This window comes from Tupaia chinensis, unplaced genomic scaffold, assembly GCF_000334495.1.
Source record: "Tupaia chinensis unplaced genomic scaffold, TupChi_1.0 Scaffold000622_1, whole genome shotgun sequence".
Taxonomy (NCBI): Eukaryota; Metazoa; Chordata; class Mammalia; order Scandentia; family Tupaiidae; genus Tupaia; species Tupaia belangeri.
The window spans coordinates 2,299,868-2,320,113 of record NW_006160142.1 but is presented as its reverse complement, the minus strand read 5'-3'; the positions used below and the strand labels follow the sequence as shown (position 1 = coordinate 2,320,113).

The following is a 20,246-nucleotide window of genomic DNA, read 5'->3' as shown; positions in this document are numbered from 1 at the left end:
AGCGCACGCGCCCTATAATGAAAACCTCTTCAAAAAAAAAAAAGAGTAAAAATTAGATATTCCTTGCTATTAATAAGATTCTTTTCTTACATTTAGCATATCTCACTGCAAGATGTATAATTAGTTCTTAATTTATTGATTCTATATAAAACAAGACTTTTCTATATTTTTGAGTATTTTTGAGTATTTGCTCATTTTTCTAGTTCAAAAAGAGCTAAATCATAAAGGAATTAAAAAGACTAATAAATATGCCTAAGAACTTGGGACCAACAGTTGGCATAATGGCTCTGTCGCTGGACTCCCATGTGGTCGACCGTGGTTGGAGTCCTGGACCTGGTGGCTTAAATTCATGCCAGGTGTGTGTGTGTGTGCATGACCAAGATCCCTAGAGGAGAATGGAGGAGAAGGGATTGAGGTGTGGCCACCCCCCCTGTGGAGTGATTTCTCGCTTTCTGTCTCTCTGTCTCTTTCCTTCCAGCAAGCACATGTTCCTATAGCAAAAACCTCTCCAAAAAAAAAAAAAAAAGAAAAAGAAAAAAAAGATAAAGAACTTGTATTTAAAATAGCCTTTAATTCCTAGAACATTAATGTTCATCAGTGATCTAATGTGTCATGCCACAGCATTTTACCAGTGTAGACAGTATAGAAATTTCATTATGATTTTTGCATTCCTAATTTATTCAACAGAAATCCACTTATAATTTACACCTTACCAACTGAAGGTATGAAAATAGTTATTGGAAGCATGGACTTAAATTCCTCATATAATAATTAAACAGGAATTATGCATCTGCTACCTTCTGAAGTAGATGAATAATTTAAAAGGTGATGACTTAGTTTACTTAACTACAAAAAAAGACATGATAAATGTTGACTATTTTAACTTAGCCTCTGTTTGTAGAAACACATATTTTTAATTAAAACACCATTGTTTAAAGTGCAGAACATGAAAACCTTTGAAGATCCTGATGTCAACTGTTGACTTTTATTTTGGAGAGGTTTTCGCTATAGGGCGCATGCATTCGCCAGACAGACAGAGAGAGACATAGAGACAGAAAGCAAGAAATCACCCCCCAGGGGGGATGGTCATGCTGCAATCCCTTCTCCTCCATTCTCCTCTCCGGATCTTGGGCATGCACACACACACGTCTGGCGTGAGTTTCAAGCCACCGGGTCCGGGACGCAAACCGCGGTCGACTACGTGGGAGTTCAGCGACATAGCCATTACGCTAACTGCTGGTTCCCAACTGATGACTTTTAAAAATCCATTGCAAATTTTTTGAAAAAAATTATTTAATTTTATTTATTATTTTTTAATTTGACCAGAGAGAGAGACCAAGACAGAGAGCAAAAGTGAGAAAGCAAGACACCAGGTCCAGAACTTAAACCATGGTTAGCCTTGTGGGAGTCCAACACCTTAACCACTATGCCACCTGAAGGCACCCCCATTGCAAGTTTTAATAGTTTTAGTCTTAGAAAAACAGATTTTGTTATTTGACTATATATGTATTTTAACATCTTATGAATTTGGTAGTGTATTCTGAGTGAGCAGTTTGGCTATTTGAAGATGTTTGCATAATTCTTTAGAGCTGATATAATTAAGACAAATTGTGAAAATGATAAATTAAAGCATAAGTTTCAGAGAAATACTAAGGTTCAAAATTTTTAGGTTAGTTTTTCTAAAGAGTGGTTAATAAAAATGTAAAGAACCTCCAAAATATATATTAATTCATACTGATGTAATTACACTCGATAATGTTGCTTTCAAACTGGAATTTAAAAATCTTTTTTATTACGATAAATGTTTCTTTCTTCAGTTCCTACTAAGTCAGAAATTGTGCTTATTCAAATATAGTTTACATTTAATTACACCATATTCAAAAAGGATTTGTTAACCCAACTGACAATATTTATTAGACAATAAAAGGGTATTTCTAGCCAATTTAGAGAATATACTAAAAATTCACTTAGCATTGCTAGCCATTCTCTTATCTAGTCACTAAAATTCATTCCTAAAGACCATTACTGCTCAACATTTTAGAAAAATAATAGTATTTGTACCAAATTTTATATTAATTCATGCTGTTATTTTGCAATACTTATATTATTTCAAGGTCTAAAGAATAGACATATTTAGGTTCTTAATTAATAAAGATTTATTACAAGGACACACTATAAATTGATGCAAACAGGAAATAGTTTTAGTTATAACACTGACAGGTTTTGGGGAGAATGTGATGCCAAAACCGGAACATTAGAATGTGGTACAAGAACTAGAAAAGCGTTCAGCACACAGTTTGACTCTAATGATGAGGACATCTTGCCAGGGTTGTAACACCTTCCTGTGTTCAGCCCTCCGGCACGGACCTTTCCTCTGCTTCCACATGGCGGCCTGGCTCATCAGAAGCCCCCAGGGCGGTGCAGTACTGGATGCGTTCCTAGGCCCAGGGTGGGAAGGGCTTGGGCTGTCCTGCTGGGTGGATGTCTTGGGAGGGAAAGTTCCGAGGAACCTGGAGCAGAGCTGGGCTCCAGGGAGAGGTTGCGGTGACTGGTTCATGAGGGTGGGATCTGGGGGGCTCTAACCCTATGTGGTTCCCAGGGTGAGGGTAGTGGTCCCTGGATCTACTGGATAGGGGGACAGAAACAGCAGATCCAAGGCCACCGCCCACGTGGAATATTAAATTATTTTTGCCAAAAACAAACAAAAAAAGAGCTCCCTTCACAATGACTTGCCATTGTGGTCACTTGATTATCCCGGCTTTTCCTCTGGTGCTTCTGCTACCTACTCCTTCCTACTGACTTGCTTCTTTCACGATGTTACATGTCTTCTGCTTATGCATGTCTTCTCCCTTGTAGTTTCTATTCACTGCTTTTTCTGGGCATGTCCTTGGCTTTCTGTTGCTCTTCCACCACTGTTAACTCTATATACGCTGTGTATTCAAACTCTCTTAGAAAGACAGTCTAGTGGACTCATTACTTGTCCTGTTGGCAGAGATTTCAAATCAAGTCTTTTCCTAAGTCATTAGATTTTAGTTTTGGTGTCAGATGCCCACCGCTGATCTGATCAGCTGTCATCAGAGCAGGGGGCCACATGCAGCACTTTCCTCAGGGGAGATGTAGAAGCAGCAGGCGTTTTACACAGGACCTTTTCCTCTAAGCTGTCTGACTAAAGATGTTTCCACTTTAGCTTAAAATACCCATGAGGATCACAGTCTCTTCAACATATTACGGCTTACATATGGTACATCAGTCAAGTGGGAAAGGCTCTTTAAATTGGGAGGGGAGCAGTGCTTGGAATCATCAAAAAATTTTGAGATTGAAATGTTCATTATGCTCAGAGCTCGTGTCTGTTTTCTTCACATGTTATCAATGGGAGCAAAGAGCAACATGGATAAGAAATGCATTGCAATAATTTAAAACTAATAATAATAACTGCATAGACAGATTCTGAAAGTGCCATCATAGATTTTAAGAATTTTGAACATTTTAGTAGATCCTGTATTTATAAATTCAACTACTAACCTGAAAATTCAGTTTGTTTTTATTGAGAGAGAGATTTTTGCTATAGGGCATGTGCACTTGCCAGAGAGACAGAAAGCAAGAAGTACTCCCCACACCCACCCCCAACCGCCCCTAGGAAGGATGGCCACACCACAAGCCCTTTTGCTCCATTCTCCTCTCAGGATTTTTGGGCACATACGGACATGCACCCAGTGTGAGTTTTAAACTGCCAAGTTCAGGACTTGAACTGCCTTTGAGTACATGGGAGTCTAATGACATACTGCTATGCAATCTGTTGATACCGAAAATTTGAGTTTAATTAGTCAGGTGAGACATTTTTCACTGTTCAAAATGTTTTGTAGATGAGCAACTCTTTAAACTATACAATGAATGAAATAAAATTAGTTCAGCCAGTAGGCAGTGAAGAATAAGTAGGTCCCAGCCACTGTGGTGGCAGGTGCTAAAATCCTGTGCTCCTCAGTATGGGAACACAGATGGGCACAATTTGTGAGGCTGAGGCAGAAAGACTGATAGCCCAAGATTGGCCCAGGCAATATACCAAGAATTTTTCTGAAAAGATCTGTGTGCAGTAGTGTATGCCTGTACTCCTAGCTAGAAAGTTGAGGTAGGAGATAGGAAACTCAGGAAACTCAAAGTGTGACGAGATCCTATCTTCAAGAAAAACAAAGAAAGATAATATCTCCTGTTTTTTCAGGTATCATTTTTTTTAATTGACAAGGGGCCACTTAAAATTGTTTTCCTATGGTATTTCTGAAATATCTCTCTCAAAATGTTTAGAGTATCTCCTAATAAGATTATAGTAAGTTTTATTTTTTTCTTTTTGTTCATCTATACTCTAAACTTGCCACGATTAATTTTTTCTTTACTTTTGTAATTTAAACAAATCGGAATTGATTAAAGTAAATGATATGTTAAGATATGATTAAAAATAATCCCACCATTATTTAGGATAATCTAAGCCTATACTAGAGCATATATTTGTTTTATAGTATGTATATTTTAATTTTATTTAGAAACTATATTTTTCACTAATTTGACCCTTAAAACAGGATATCTTTCAAAAGAAACATTTGTTTCCCAATTAAAAATAATCATAATTGGAGGCTAGAGAAAATAGAAAGTATACAAAAGGAGCCTGTGATTTCAGTCTCCTAGAAAAGTTTTAACGTCTTAAATTCCCTAACAACAACAATATCTTACACATTATATACTTTATATATAACACATTGCGTAATGTGTGTGTCTTTAAAAATAAAGGATCATGGTTTGCAGATAATTTACATGTTTTTTATTGTAGCAGCAAATTATTAAAATTATTTCTTAGATTTGAATATAACATTCAATATTTGAAAATCTAATCTATTGAGTGTCTCATATTTTATGCCAAAGAGATATAAAGTGATTCCATGTTACTGAGCCAGTTGTAGAAGGATAACACTAGTCATGAAACATTATGTACAAAAGTAGATTCTACCATGATTCACCAATGATCTTAGTTTTCTCAAATAAAGACTGATTGGAAGCATGCGTTGCAAGATCTTGGAAAATAAACCAGAATCGAATAGCCATAAATGAGAAGCTTCTGGAAATGTTGGTGTTAGTTATTGTCATTGATGGTAACCCACAGAGTGAAAGTCTAACATACTTTTGGAATAGGATGATCGACCAGGAACAGATGCAGAGAAGTCTCTTACTACTTCTAGCAGTTGCTGGTTCACCAGCTGCAAGGAATCTGCAAGCATACTATTCAGATAATCCAAGTAAATTTAGCACATGATTTAATTGCTAAATGCCACTGTTATGCTGGGCAATCACCTTTTAGAACACCACCTTTACTTCCTGGAGGGTAAGGGAGCCATTTGTTTCAGAAGACTTTGATCCAAAGACAACTTCAAACAAAGAAGTAATTCCAATATTTTTCTCATCACTAAAATAAGTGGATAATCAGAAACACAGCACTAAAGTTAGTCAAGGAAAGCTAGCTAGCCTCACAAGCCAATGATGATAAAATGTTACCATTTTTAGCATTATCCACTATTACAGTATTAAAATTCAAATAAATTAGGATTTGTTATATGGTAAGTTATATCGTTGCTTGGAAAAATTTATATTATCATTTTAATTTTTACATGATGGTTACATGCACTATAATCCATTATGTACTGTTTCTCCAGTTTTCATTTGGTCAATCTTTTGAGAAATTAAATTAAAAAGATCAAAATAAATGAGATCCTTACAGTTTAACATTTCTAAAAACAAAATATTCCTGTCACAGTCTTTGGAATTTGATTTCTTTAAGCAAATATATACACAAAGTTTGCAGTAAATTCCAAGAAATAATTTCAAGCATTGTAATGACTTCCCAGTGAAAAGGAAAGGAAAATAAAAATATTTAACAAATTCAGAAACTGTTTTTTTTGGGGGGGGAGGGAAATGTTCTTTACTTTTGGAAAAAGCTTTTATTAGAGTACTCCAAAAATATTGAGGGTGAGCTGAGTTTTGCGAACTCAGTCTTGTACTTAATGATATTCAGCTCTACTTACATTAACAAGATTTGGAAAGTAAAACTCAAGTAAAGCCAGTGTCCTTAAATTAGGCAAAGTTTGCATTTCTCTTGACAATCTCATAAAAAGAAATTATATAATTATTATAATAGTATATTCAGACAAAAAGTGATACACTTAAACAATCTTTACATTTATGACTGTAATCCATGGCTGTGTTTATGGAATGTCAATTTGAATATTCATAACTATCCAAATGGTCAGTACCTGCATGCTTTTGAATTTTTGTTGTTGTTGAGACACCTTGGCATTATGTGGTTGTTTCATAAGCTATATTTAAATGTGTAGTAATATAAATTAATATAACTCTTTCCATGCTATACCAACACTGAGTAAATTTGCAATTTAAAATATTTATCTAAAAATGCATTGGGGCCAACAGGTGGCATGGTGGTTGAGGCACTGGATTCCTACATAGCCAACCATGGTTTGAGTCCCAGACTTGGTGGCTTGAAATTTACTCTTAGTTTATGTGCATGCAGGTCCCAAATCCTGAGAGAAGAGAGGAAAAGGGATTGTGGTGTGGCCATCCCCCTGAAGAAGATTTCTCAATTTCCCTCTCTCTGTTTCTCTGTTTCTGTCTCCGGCCAGTGCATGTTCCCTATGGTGAAACCCTAAAATAAATAAATAAGTAAAACACATTATCTCCTTAATATTTCATTTTATACCTGCTAGTTATTCTATTATGTGATAAGCATTTCTTGGAAATGAAAGTTTTCCTTAAAATAAAATCACAGTCCAAATAGTTTTGTTTAATTATATTATGCTTATTTTATTATGCTCTTCCTAAACTTGTCAGTTGAGCTAGATTAGTTTTAAAGATAGGTATTTTAAAAAACATCCTTTTGCTAATATATGTACTTAATTTGTGTTCATTTTTATTGTGCTATAAATATAATTATATTCTTAAGAGTTAAATTATATTTCTTAAAATATACGTTTTACACACTGAAAAATATTTATACCAGATATTTATCCTGTGCTGTCATAAATGGGTACAATCAATGTCAAAGCTATAGAGGCTACGTGTTTCTTAGTGGATGATTAAAACCTGTTTTATTTATTTGCCTGGAGCTAAGATATTTATCCAGATAGGGAACATGAGGCGAAACATCTACAAACACTGATATCTGATTTTTAGGTCATAGAATAAGTTTGGAATGGGTTAGAAAAATGGCATAGGGTTCCCGGAGGGTCTTCCCAACAACGTTTGAAGGTCAGATTCTCTTGCAGACAGATTTTATATTTTCTTGTATATACTCACTAAACTTTGAGTCTCCCAATTCCTAAGCCAACTCTTCTCTTTGCATTTATAATTTATTGACTGCTGTCCTTAGATCATTTTGTTCTCCTAGGTTTGAACATCAGTAAGATTATTTTTAAGGGAACTGAGCAAAGAAGCTATCCATATAATTATCCAGATACGTAAGTGAGTAACCCAGTTTTCCAACTACAGAAATCACAGATTCCACACTTAAATATTCAAACAGGGGGACAAAAGTCTGTACTTATTGACATATATCAGTGAATGGAGGCACTAAAAGTTTATGGAGTTATTTTTTGTTAACTGCTTGGCTTAAGGTAATGTCAAAAGCTATTTTAAATATCATTAAACAATGCAATTAGAAATCCCCCAAAATTTAGACAAATAAACCCTTTTAACAAATACTTAGTGAAAGGATACTATCTTCATCCAGCCAAGAGAAATACAGTGTCATTAAGTCAGCATGTGTCAATTTAAAATCGCTAGTGGATTTTGAAGTTGATTAAGTGCCTTTCTCTTGTTATGAGTATTCATTTAAAAATAAAAACTCCTAGCTTACTATCTGACTGTATTATTTGGTCAGTGTACTGTTTAACTGGAGTGGATTATTTCTAGTATTTTTTGTATGAGGCATATGTCTGACCTGAGGACTCAATATTTTAATCTCTTTGCCTGTGAAGAAAAGGCAAATAGCTCTTTGAAGGACTTTCTGAAGAGCCCCAAGGATATATCCTTGTCTCACTTGAGGAGAGCTTGAGGAAGAACAGAGAAGAGAGAAGAGTTCACATGGATTAACAGATAGTTGAGCTTCCTAGTTCCTAGGGTGATTGATCTGTCACCAAACCCATTCTGAGACTGGCAGCAATCCTGGACAGGAAGACAATCCTGAGTTTCTCCGATACCCCAGAGACCAAGTTGTCAAGGGCAGACAGTGTGGGAAGATGACATATCCTCGCCTCTTCCCTGGATAAATGAAGGAGTTTTGCCTCCAGCCTTGTCTGCACATTGCTGACTATAGAGCTTACTAAAGGAAGCTTCAAAAATAAATAAGTATGAGACTGATACTCCCAATGAGAACTGGTTTCAACAGCATGCAATTTGTACAGTCACCCGGAGTCTTGTCCTTGAAAGGGCCCCAGACTTGGGTTGATACTTTGCTGTCACCATCTTGAGATTCTTTATTTTGAACAAGGACCTACATTTTCACTTTGCACTGGAGCTGAAATTATGTAGCTCGTCATGCCCCTAATAATGTTAGGGTATAGCAAAAGAAGAAACTGAAAATGTCATTTATATGTCCAATAGAAGTTCATAATTAAATTTTTCAGCTGATTCATGTGAGAAATAAGAAAAGGACTTCATTCCCAGCTCAATATCTAGAAATGGAAAAGGACTTAATAAGGAACTACTTTTTTTTCTTTTTTTTTAGCAGAGGTCAGAATATTTTTATGTAATTATTTTAAAAGCAGAAACTAATAGCAAAGTTAAGTGGCAGGCTAAGGATATCATAAACACAACCTGAGAAATAATCTCTTGTCATTTACAGGTAGGAACTACTGTTGCCAGGAGCCATGACTGAGCAGTGACAACTCTTCCTTCTGTTTCCAGGACTTTCTCTCTTGCCAGTATTGTCCAAATGACAAGGCTTCTTTTCAAGTTCCCACAGTGCCCTGCCTCCCACCAGAGGCTATGATCCTTAAAGTTCACTGATAAATAAAACTTGCGAATACTCATAAAAGTTGATATAGATGGGAATCTAATTTTATAGACAGGCACATATGCAGGTGCACACACATAAATATCATGGCTTTTAGTGTAGGCTTCTAATACGCAGAAAAAGGAGACTAATACATCCTAGATTTTAGAAGTGGAGGGACTTTGCAATTAATTTTTGACATTGCAATTATATTTCGAAGTTGTCATTGTTTTAGTAATAAAGCTAAAAGAGAGCAGTGAAAGAGTAATTCATATGTTAATATCATTCTAGACTTAATGGTGACATTGAATCTAAAACTCAGGTTTCCTGGCTCTCAATCCCTTGGATTTTTTTTTTTCCATTATTATTTATTTAATACCAATGTAAAGTTTATGGGAGAAAAGATGTACATTTTTTCTATTTATTGGTGTATGTCTTATAGGAACCTACAAACTGCAGCTCACAAGCTAGCCACCTGTTTTAACAAATGGAGCTATGTAGAAACATAGCCACAACCATTTGTTACTGTGACTACTTTCCCACTGTAATAGCAAAGTTGAGTCATTGCAACAGCGATCACATAACCTTGCAAAGCCAAATGTATTTACTCTTTGGCCCTTCATAGAAAAAGTATTTTGACCCTTGTTCTAGTACAATGCAAGCTCATTCAGACTCTGAGTTCACAATACTGAGATGAGTGTTTTGCAAAAAAGCGATTTTTAAACTACACTAATAGGATATAGTGCTATGTAAACCAGAACGAATACGAGTACTTCAATGGATAAACAACAGGCACAATATGGATCATTCTATTTTTAAATCTCATAATTCGAAGATGCCATAGTACTGTAACTTCTATCCCTAATTCAATTATTGGATGCTTTAGGCAGTTTAATGGCCTAAAACGAAATTAAACAGCTATGTATTAAGGCAGAACCAAAGTGCAGAGCCAGTTTTTATGTTCAAGGCAATGCTATTGATAGTTTATTGTTGTTGGTTTTAAGAATATATAAGCAGAAGTGTGGAAACTTTAGGATCCACTTTCACAGTGTTGCCGATCTTTGTCCCGAGTAGCTGTGGTTGACAGGACATAACCTATTATTTATGAAATGGAGGTAATAGATCATTTCTGGGAGGCAAACTTTATGGGATTCTTCCTACCGGTCATCTATGTAGTTTGCTAGACCATGACTTTGCTGAGACACCCATAAAAATACTCATGCTCAATAAATGGTTTAATTGAGCAAGCTGACTAAGCATTGAAATAACTAGGTAGAGTTATTTCCATTTGATATTTCAGGCAAAGAAAAGGAAATCTGGAACCAGTTGGTTTGAACTACATTAACAGTCAGGGTACCTGATGGTCCATTTATGTTTAGCATCTAAAATATACCACTAGGGGGCAATGATTACCTAAAGGGCATGTTGAAATATAGAGTACATTTCAGCTCTTTTTGATACACATTTCTAGGTGTTTAAAAAACTCTAATGTAACTCGTATGAGTTTGTTTTTCCCAAGTTTCTAACAGCTGTATCTAGCCTTCTGTTCCCTGGCTGTCAGTTTCTTCTCCTAGAGGTCTTTGCTTACATTGTTTTGAAAATTACTTAGCTTTGTTTTACACTTTTCCATTCATCTTCACTACTGCCCCCCATACCATATTCACAAACAGTACTATAAATTGTTCACTAAACATCAGTATACAAGCTTTCTCCTAAAAAGAAGCCAAAGTTACTATCACATGTATCTTGTTTCAACCCAGCAAGATTAAACCAAGTTTTTATAGACCAGTTTCAAGTTCCTTTGCAAATATATTTTAAATTTATTTTCATATTTGTGGTGAGTGTGCTGATAACCAAATAACCAAAAGTTATATGAAAAGTTAATACTGTGAAATCTCAGCTTAATATGACAACTATAAAATTCCAGGGAATTTTATATTGGATGGTCTAACTTAAAAGGATTATACTGAGGACCAGCAGATAGCATAATGGCTATGTCGCTGGACTCCCATGTAGTTGACCATGGTTCGAGTCCCAGACCCATTGGCTTGAAACTCACACCAGGTGAGTGTGCATGCGTACCCAAAATCCTGAGAGGTTCACTCTCATTTTCATATAAAAGAAGAGAAAGTAAGATAATATTCAATGAGATCACACAACACCAGACACCTGATAGATAAGATTTGTTATTTTCTTTGGTCTTTGCAGCAAACTCATGACATATGCAGTTATTTTTATCTCACATTTATAGATGATTTCCCAAGCCAGAGCAGTCAGAAAATGCAAAACCTAGTTTGGAACATTTATTATTCTTATCCACATTCAAACTTTCTCTTGAATTAGCTACTTTGAACCAAATATGTTGGGGTACACATAAAAACACCTGTTGTAACATTGTTTCTAAAACTGCACATGACAGCAACTCTGTGCATAATTTATACTGATTCTGATATGCACAGCAGAAAGAGCTGTTTAAATTGTGTTTAGAACAGTATTATTATATATTTTTAAATAGAGAAAGCTGTAGTATGCAGAGATCAAAGAATGTTCACCTGCTCTGATTTTGGCAAGACAACTAGGTGATGCATGTTAGGAGGTCTGGAGAAGTCAGGAGCCCAGGTGTTAGTCTCCCCTTGCTGGTATCTAGGAGAGTTGAGACAAGCAATTAACCTGTCAGGGAGCTATTTATAAAATGAAAGAGTTGGATCAGTTATTCATGTGTCCCTTGAAAGCTAGTCATCTCTTCATTAAATCAATTCACTTTTTGATTTATAACTTAGTACTTTCAAACAAGTTTAAAATGATTAGCACAAATAATTAAAAACAATTAATGGGGAAATAAAATATGGAATTTAAAAATAAATAAAATAAGCAAATTGCTGAAATGAAGCACAAATCCTAAGACTTGGCTCCCAGTGGATAGAAAACAAGCAAGGGAAGCCTATTGCATAACTCATGTGACATGAAAGGAAAAGTCCTATCAAACCTTTAGGATTCGGTCTGTGAATTTTGACTTTATAATTAAGGGCTGTTGGAAATGCACACTACAGGGCTGATAATGCAGACTAAAAATGGTAGTTTTGAATACCCTTTCCTGACCTGACTCTGAACAGGGGAGAAAAAATTTTTCTATTAACTGAAAGAAAATGTGCTTCAAGGCCACTTGATTGTTTTACCACATAAACTTCCAATCTGTAATTTAGTGTCTGTAGAGCAGGGGATATCGTGATATATAGAATGGAGGAGTTCCTGCTCCTGACTGATCGTTTATTCATTATCTGATGCTTCATTCCGTGGGGATGTTAGGATGACACTTCCACAGCTAAATTTGGACTCTGTCAAATAAACGCATGTTCTTACATATACCAATATTGTCCTTCTGGATTTGAGTTTAGTAATTCTAGGGTAGAAGATCCACTGAGGTTCTGCTTACCCAAAGCAACCCCCCAAATAATTAAATTAATAATAATACAACAATGAAAACCTCATATATGTAGAAAATTTCACCAACGTTACACTGTTATGTACCCACAAGTTGGGAAAATAGCACAGGGCAGTGCAGTCCGGTTCTATCCAAAATCACACAATTTTAGAGTTGACTGTAGGAGAATATTTTTATATGCACTTAATCAGTATCCTCGTTTTATAGATAAAAATAAGAACAGGGAGGATAGCTTACTTGCTCAGATTATGTAATTAGTTGATGACAAACTAGAGAAAAAATCCAGTTTTCCCACTATCCTTCTCCCATAGCAAAGGACCACAGATTATACTATACCATGTTCTTTATTCTGAGACTGATATTTAAGGAAGGCCCAAGATCACATTGATGTGAAAATGAAGGTGAAACAACTAGCAAATTTGGTTGCTATTCTAGCCCCTCAAAGCTACTATTTTTAAGTCTCTTTCTCTCTCTCTCTCTCTCATGCCTGTCCATGGGCAGGCAGACACAGGCACACACACACACCCTCTCCTCTCTCCATCCTATTCCTCCAGTTGGGGTTAACACCAACCCTTCTTCCAGGTAAATCTTAGAGACACCTGGAATTCATGGTCAGGAAGGATGTGAAAGAACAATTTGAACGAAATTAAGAAAAAGTGAAATGTTTAGTGTGTCTGCTTTCATCTGTTACAAATAAATCTTACCACAGAGTCACTGGCAAACACAGCAAACATCATCAGCCAGGAAAAAGTTATTGCCATAGCTTAAGCTCTGTTGAATAGAATGGATACTTTTACTAAGCTGCATTTATTTCAACTCGGCCTTCAGCTTTGATGTAAAATAAAGAGCAGTCAGTTACAAGTCATAGATTCTGATCGTGGTGGTCTTTGCAAAGTTCACTCTAGATGAGCATAATACAATGGGCAGAATGCTTACTTAAAGGTCCACTAGGCTGGAAGTCTGGAGACCTGGACTCTTGTGTTAAACAGTCGTGCCCATGTAGATGTCATCTAAGCTCTTCAGACTCATATTCTCTGGATGTGGCTCAGTGAGCTCCCATACCTTTTGTGTCCCTTCCAGTTTTAAAATTATTTAAGATAGCATAGCCCAAAGAGCTACATTCTGAACTCACCTGGTTAAATATTACCTGTGGCCATTCATGTTGCACTATGTTTGACATCCTCAAGGAACTGGAGAGAGAAGCTGGCCTAACTTCCCACTTTATGGTTGGGTATGTTGAGGCCACTAGAAACTGAATGGTTGCAAATCGCTGAGTACAGTAAAGACAGATCTTAAGACAGCCCTTCTTTTATATCATGTCTTTAGTACCAGCCATTTCAGCATCTCTAGGAAGAGGCTGTACTGTTTAGAGATTTTCTTCCACCAGAATTTATGCAGAGGACTTCCAAATGATGTGACCATCTTGAAAAGAAAGATGGCAGTCAGTATGAAAAGCACATTTTCTACCTTCTTCATGTAGACATGTGGAGACTGAGAAGTTGAATTGCTAGCCGAAGAAAGTCCTAGCTAGGAGGCTACACCATGCAGGGGAACACATGCAGGCTTTGAGTAATCAGACCTAGGATAGGGCTTCCTTAGCCCTGTGACCTCAGAACGTACTTTTATCTTGGACTTCTGGTTCCACATTTGTAATTTGATGATAATATGAAGATGAAATAAGATAAAAGATTAAGTGCTCCGGTAATAACAAGCACGAACTCACCTCTTTTTTAGTAGCAAATCGTGGAATAGCAACCACAATTAACTCCCAGTCTAGTGCACTTCCCATTACGCTTCATGGTACATGGGTAGCATTGTTTTGAACTGAGGCTATTAAGAGTACTTTTAAAAACCTTGTCTTCCAAAATCAATCTGCTCATATTTTTAATAATGCAAGAAAGGAGCTTGCAGTTGGCCCACAGAGATTTTTATGAACCAAAGGGTTATTTTTAATTGGATTTTGTGCCTGTTGTTATGGAAATAGTTGCTTCATAGATTAAGCATTATGATTGTACTGCAAGATGAAGCTCAGAATGGGGTATAACGATGATATCACCCTTATGCTTCTTTTCCTTGACAAAACACTTTTCAAATGAAAAGAACGAGAGTAAAGCTGCTTCAAAAGCACATATTTCTAAGAAAAAAGGTCTCCCCTCTAAAAATAGCTTTAAAATGGTATATTCTCTTTTCAAACATCAAAACTAAGGATGACCCTTGCTGCCAGTAGGAAGCCAAGATGCTGCAGAGTTATAAAATGCTTCTTTCTTCACAATTGGAACTAGAAAGAGTTCCTTTGATCCCAGAACTTGCTTTCAACATTTGGACTCAAAGCATTTTTGCAGTAGCTGAACTAACAGGCTTCCTCTAGTTATTTAGTGATCAAGCTTTCAAAACTGATCTATCTAGAATAGTTTTTATTCATGTATTTGGATGTTCAACTTCTCTAAAGAAACAAACAAAAGTCATGACTTCTAATGTCGATGATGGTTGGTACTGTTTAAAGAACTGGGGCAATTCACCCTGTAAAATGTAACGCAAATCCTGGTTTATTTTAAGCCCAAGAGACACACAATCAAGGAAGAAAGAACTTACATCATCATTTACACCATAGGAAAGAAATCAAGGGGCTGGGTAGATAGCCTGTGGTTCTGAAAGCAAACTGTGATCTACTGTGGATGGACTAAGGACTGAGGTTTCTTCTACTTGGTTTCCTTATTTAGATTGTGTTTCTTCTTTCCTTTCTCCTTCTCCCTGGCCTCTATTTTTACCTTCTTATATGTCCTCCTAGGATCCTGGGACATGGAGTGATCATTGCAGGCAAAATTCAGTTTAAAAAAATTCTGAATCCTAATCCTGATCCTTGTTTGAAAGTCCTGAAACTCAGTGATGTCATGTCCTTCAATATTTTAACAGTGACTTTAGTATTTTAAAAAGTAGTACTATAAAAAGATATCACCAAATAATGTATTTTTAGTATTATTTTTTTCTTGATGAATTACAATGTTGCATCAGTTCAGATACTTATTTTAATCAAAGTTTACAGTTATATTCAAGGCTTTTATTCCCTTGCCTTTTCTTTTTTTTAAGTTAAGGAGGGATTTAATCTAACCCTGTTGTTTCAGTTATTTCCACCAAACACCTTTCTGAAATAATATCTTTTCTAGTTATACTTAAATTCCATTTTCATGAATTTATATATATTCACTAGGAATTACATTCCCAGTGGTTACACTCCTTGCCCAATTTCTTTTGGCAATAACCTAGGAATTCCTGTCTTCTACTGGTGGTGAACATCACTTTTCTTCCGCCTCACTCAACCCTGGGTCTTTAACTCACTATGCCTCCTTTCTGTGCTCACTTACTGTAAGTTAATACATTTGTTTACACTTTAGAAACACCTCCACCACACAGAGATTTGCAACATACAGGCCAGGAGGTTTTTTTAGATACAACATTCCAGAACTTTTCAAGGAAGATGAACCTAAGAGCTTGGTGAGCATTGGAGGTACCTGATGCAAGTGCTGGGGATATCGATCACATGGTGAGCTGCCCAAAGTGGTCTTCCCTCTAAAGTCTAACCTGCTAGTTATCCACTCACTCAACATGATGAGCTCATGACCGACTGCCAGATGCCTCCTTAGGGTCAGTGGGTACATAGCTGCTAGCCACTTGGTTACAAAGAAAGCCATAATTGCAAAACCAACAACTCCTTTAAGGGAAAAAATGTGTATGCAAATTTGGGATGTTCCCCAATGCTGTATTGACTGTGCCTATTTATGACAACAGGTTACTTCACTTGTCCTAGATCAATGCATAAGGTTAAAGATTTTTAATTGGTCACACCTGAATGTTTGTTAACTTGTCATTTTCCTTGCTTGCTATGACTCTAAATGGGCTTGAAAATTGGTCCAGACGATCTCTCGTCTCTCTCTCAATCCTTTCTCTCCCTGCTCTCTCTTTCGCCTTTTCTCTCCTCCCTCTCCTCTGCCCCCTCCTTTGTCTTTTTCTCTCACTCTCTGTGAGGTTCATTTGTCTGGCTGATTCTGAGTGTCCATAATGATTGTTTGGCATATTCTACAGGCAAAGGTCCCGAGACCCTTTTTGCTGGCTATAACCTCAATGATAACGAATGGCACACAGTCCGTGTGGTTCGTCGAGGAAAAAGTTTAAAGTTAACAGTGGATGACCAACAGGCCATGACAGGTAAATGCCCCTGTCCCCACTGTCTTTTGTTATTCTGAAGATTTAGAGTTGCTCACTTCTTGCAGGTGGATTTTGAAAACAAGACTGGTACACGGCTTGAAACTTATACATACCATCTATTTTTTAATCTTACTTTTCTTGTAACAATTCCATTTAATAAGTAACCCATTATTAATAAACAGTATTTTCCTCCCAAGTGATCAATATTATGTAATGTTCTTTTCCTTTGAATGATTCAAGGGAAATTATAATATATTTTAATTTTGTGAACTGATAAATATTTCAGTGTCTCATAAAATAATGAAGACATTGGGATGTCATTTCTGTTCAGTTTTATTGTTTCTTATATGTTTTGATGATGAACAGCACCGAGTTCTACTTTAGCTTCTAGGTGAATTGGTAGATCTACTGACATTCAGTTAGGGGAGTCACCTTTTCATTATAAACTGTAATAGGTCATTTTTGGCCATTAAGCTCAGCTGGTTAAACTCTAATATTAGGACATCAAGTACAGTTTCCAATTGGTAAATTTCTAACTGAAATAAGCTATATGAAGGCCTACCCAAGAGATAAAAAGAATCTAACTGAAAGAGAAACCAGTGCGTCTTCATCTTCTCTGACAGTAACTTGAAACATGTGACCAGGTGGAATATTAACGTCTTTTACTTTTGCAGAGAACAGCTCCTTGTTAATTATTCTAGTAAGAAAGGACCAGATGGTTCTTCGGCGGTGGAGAAGAGTCTGTTGTACTTTAAATCCCAAGGCCCTTCTCATGCTCAAAGACTAGTCACCTCTATCAGTATGCAGGATTTGAATTTTTGAAAGAATTACTCTTGATTTCAAATGGAGCAAATTACCAACTCATAGATCTCTTAGAATCTTCTATTTCATCAGTCCCTTATGGCTTTCCAAAACTCTTTTTAATGCATGTCACAGAACTTTACTTTGTTTCCAAATAACCTGAAAAGCTTTAAAAGGACCAGTTCCTAATCTCATACCAGAAAAAGTCTGGAAAGGAGCCCAGTAGTTCGCTGTGCTCAGAATCTCTCCAGAGGGCTCTAGTGCAGCTGGTCCATGGACTGACATTTTGAAACCACTGCTATGTTGTGTCATTTTATTCTCTGAGGAAGAAAATCAGCCAGAGATCTAGCTGTTAGCATAAGCACTTATACAAAATTGTCAAGCATAAGAGGACTCTAAAGGAGTTCTGTAAAATTAGAGAAAGAAGGCAGAATTTCTACATGGTTTTGGTAGAAGAGGGTCAGCTGAAGTTCGGCTAGTTATGGTCAAGGACAGTTCTAGGAAGAGGAATGAATCGTTTTTACATAATTAACATCTATTGTTTGGGCAATCGAGTTTTATGAACAGGGTTGAAAATGAGTATCTAAGCTATGTGCTAGAGGTTGGGAGGAAACAGCATTCAGGGACAAGGCTATGTGAAACCACGGCAGAGTATTTTTCACTCTGAGTGTCTCTCAAATATAACAGCACCATGAAGTAGTGCACACATATTCCCATTTTACAGATGAAGGAACTGAGACTCAGAAAAAGCGATGTTTTATGTTTCATTGAAATGTCATTGTTAACAGAGCTGAAAAGAGAACCTGTTTGCTTTTAATTTTGTTTGGTTGGTTGGTTTTGACTCATAGTCTACTGCCTTATAGTCATTAATATCCATGATATCTTTCCCAAATCTAGCATCACATTATGAGGGTAATGCATATTGGGGTGTTGGGAAAGCCAGGACATATTTTGCATAGAAAACAAAAATACATCAAGACTTTCCTGACAACCTAACATATACATAAACTCAGGTGACAACTGATAATGCAAAGCAGTATATGAGTGGCTGACTTAAGTGATTCATGCTTTTAGAGTTCAGAAAAGAGGAAAAATAGCTTGATTTTAGGGATATGTTAAAGCAATAGGTAATATTTGAACTAAGCTTTAAAGAAAGGATAGTGCAGGGGTCAACAGGTGGTGTGCTGGTTAAGGCCCTGGACTCCCACATGGCCGGCTGCGTTTCAGGTCCTGTACCTGGCAGCTTGTTTTCACACTTTCCTTCTTTCTGTTTCTGTCACTCTCTGGCAAAATTTTAAAAAGCTTATAATAGTAAATATAATTAAATAATTTTCAAAAAAGAAAGAATAGTGCGAACGATAACAGTGTGTGGGACAGAATTCCACACATGAAAGAATGACACTCATAGAGTTAGAAGTTTTGTTTTGCTTCATGCATCCACGTAGTGATTGACAAGGTCTTTCAGGGGTAAACAAATCAATGCTCTGGACTAAAGTTCATCTTTTATATCATTTCAGACAGTTGGAAATCACTGCATTAAATCTGGGGGGTAAACAGAGGATATTGTTTAAGCAAAAGTGATGGTATAGCACTGTAGTAAGTAGTTTAGGATGTAAAGTAGAGGGTACAAAATAGCGCAATATGTCTTCTAAAATTTTGTAGAGATTATTTTGAACTTACAATAAATTTTTTAAAATAAAAATAGTACAAGGAACATTGGCATAGTTTTATTATTGTGAGCATTTTACCTCATTTGTTCTGACATTCGTACTATTTCACTCTCCTCCCTCCCTGTTTGTTTTTTTTTTTTTTCTTAACTAGTTGGAGGTAAAGTACATAAACAATATTTATGGCCCATAAGTCAGCATGGAGCTTCCAAAAATGGAGAAACTTCTTTGCATAACCAAAGTGAAAGTTACCAACTTCATTAGATGTGGCATTGCTAAATGTATTCTTTTTTTTTTTTGGAGAGATTTTCACCATAGGGCGCGTGCGCTCGCCAGACAGACAGAGAGAGACATAGAGACAGAAAGCGAGAAATCACCCCCCAGGGGGGATGGTCACGCCGCAATCCCTTCTCCTCCATTCTCCTCTCGGGATCTTGGGCACGCACGCACACGCGCCCAGCGTGAGTTTTAAGCCACCGGGTCTGGGACACGAACCGCGGTTGACTACATGGGAGTCCAGCGACATAGCCATTACGCTAACTGCTGGTTCCCTAAATGTATTCTTTCAGCTCTATTCCAATTTTGTCAGTTGACCCAGTGTTGTCTCTTTGCTATAAGCATTTTCCCCTGCAAAATATGCAGCCCAGCATTAGCTATTCCATCTGGTCCTCTTTCTTTAGTCTCCTTTAATGTGGAATATTTCCATCAACTGTCTTTTGTGACATTGATATTACTGAAGCATATTATACTCCTCCTACGTTAATGTAAAGTCACTCATTTTGTGCTTGTCGGATGGGTCCTCAGATGAGATTCAGGATTTGCAGTTTTTAATGAAATACCCCAATATTGAAGTCACGACCTTAATATATCTTCTCTTCTGGAAGTGCATGCTCACCACGTCCTTGATTGATAATTGATGATGATTAAATCTGAGCCCTCCTTTCTTTCTTTTCCTTTTTCCTTTTCTTTTCTTTTACTGTCTTTTTCTTTCCTTTGTCTTTGTTCCTCCCTACCTGAAACTTAACATATACACTCAAATTCTGAGTTTATAAATAGCTTGAATTAGTTATTTCCCCTTCCTTTTCTC

At 36.5% G+C, this 20,246-nt stretch overlaps 1 protein-coding gene across 1 annotated transcript in view; it reads left to right on the top strand.

Annotated features, from left to right (window-relative positions):
- The window catches only part of NRXN1 (neurexin 1), a 1,261,405-nt gene that overhangs the window by 580,463 nt on the left and 660,696 nt on the right, over nucleotides 1-20,246 (top strand). Inside the window, exon 13 of the mRNA XM_006159011.3 lies at nucleotides 16,569-16,691. Coding sequence (XP_006159073.1) covers nucleotides 16,569-16,691 — 123 coding nt within the window. The remainder of the gene's footprint in view (nucleotides 1-16,568; nucleotides 16,692-20,246) is intronic.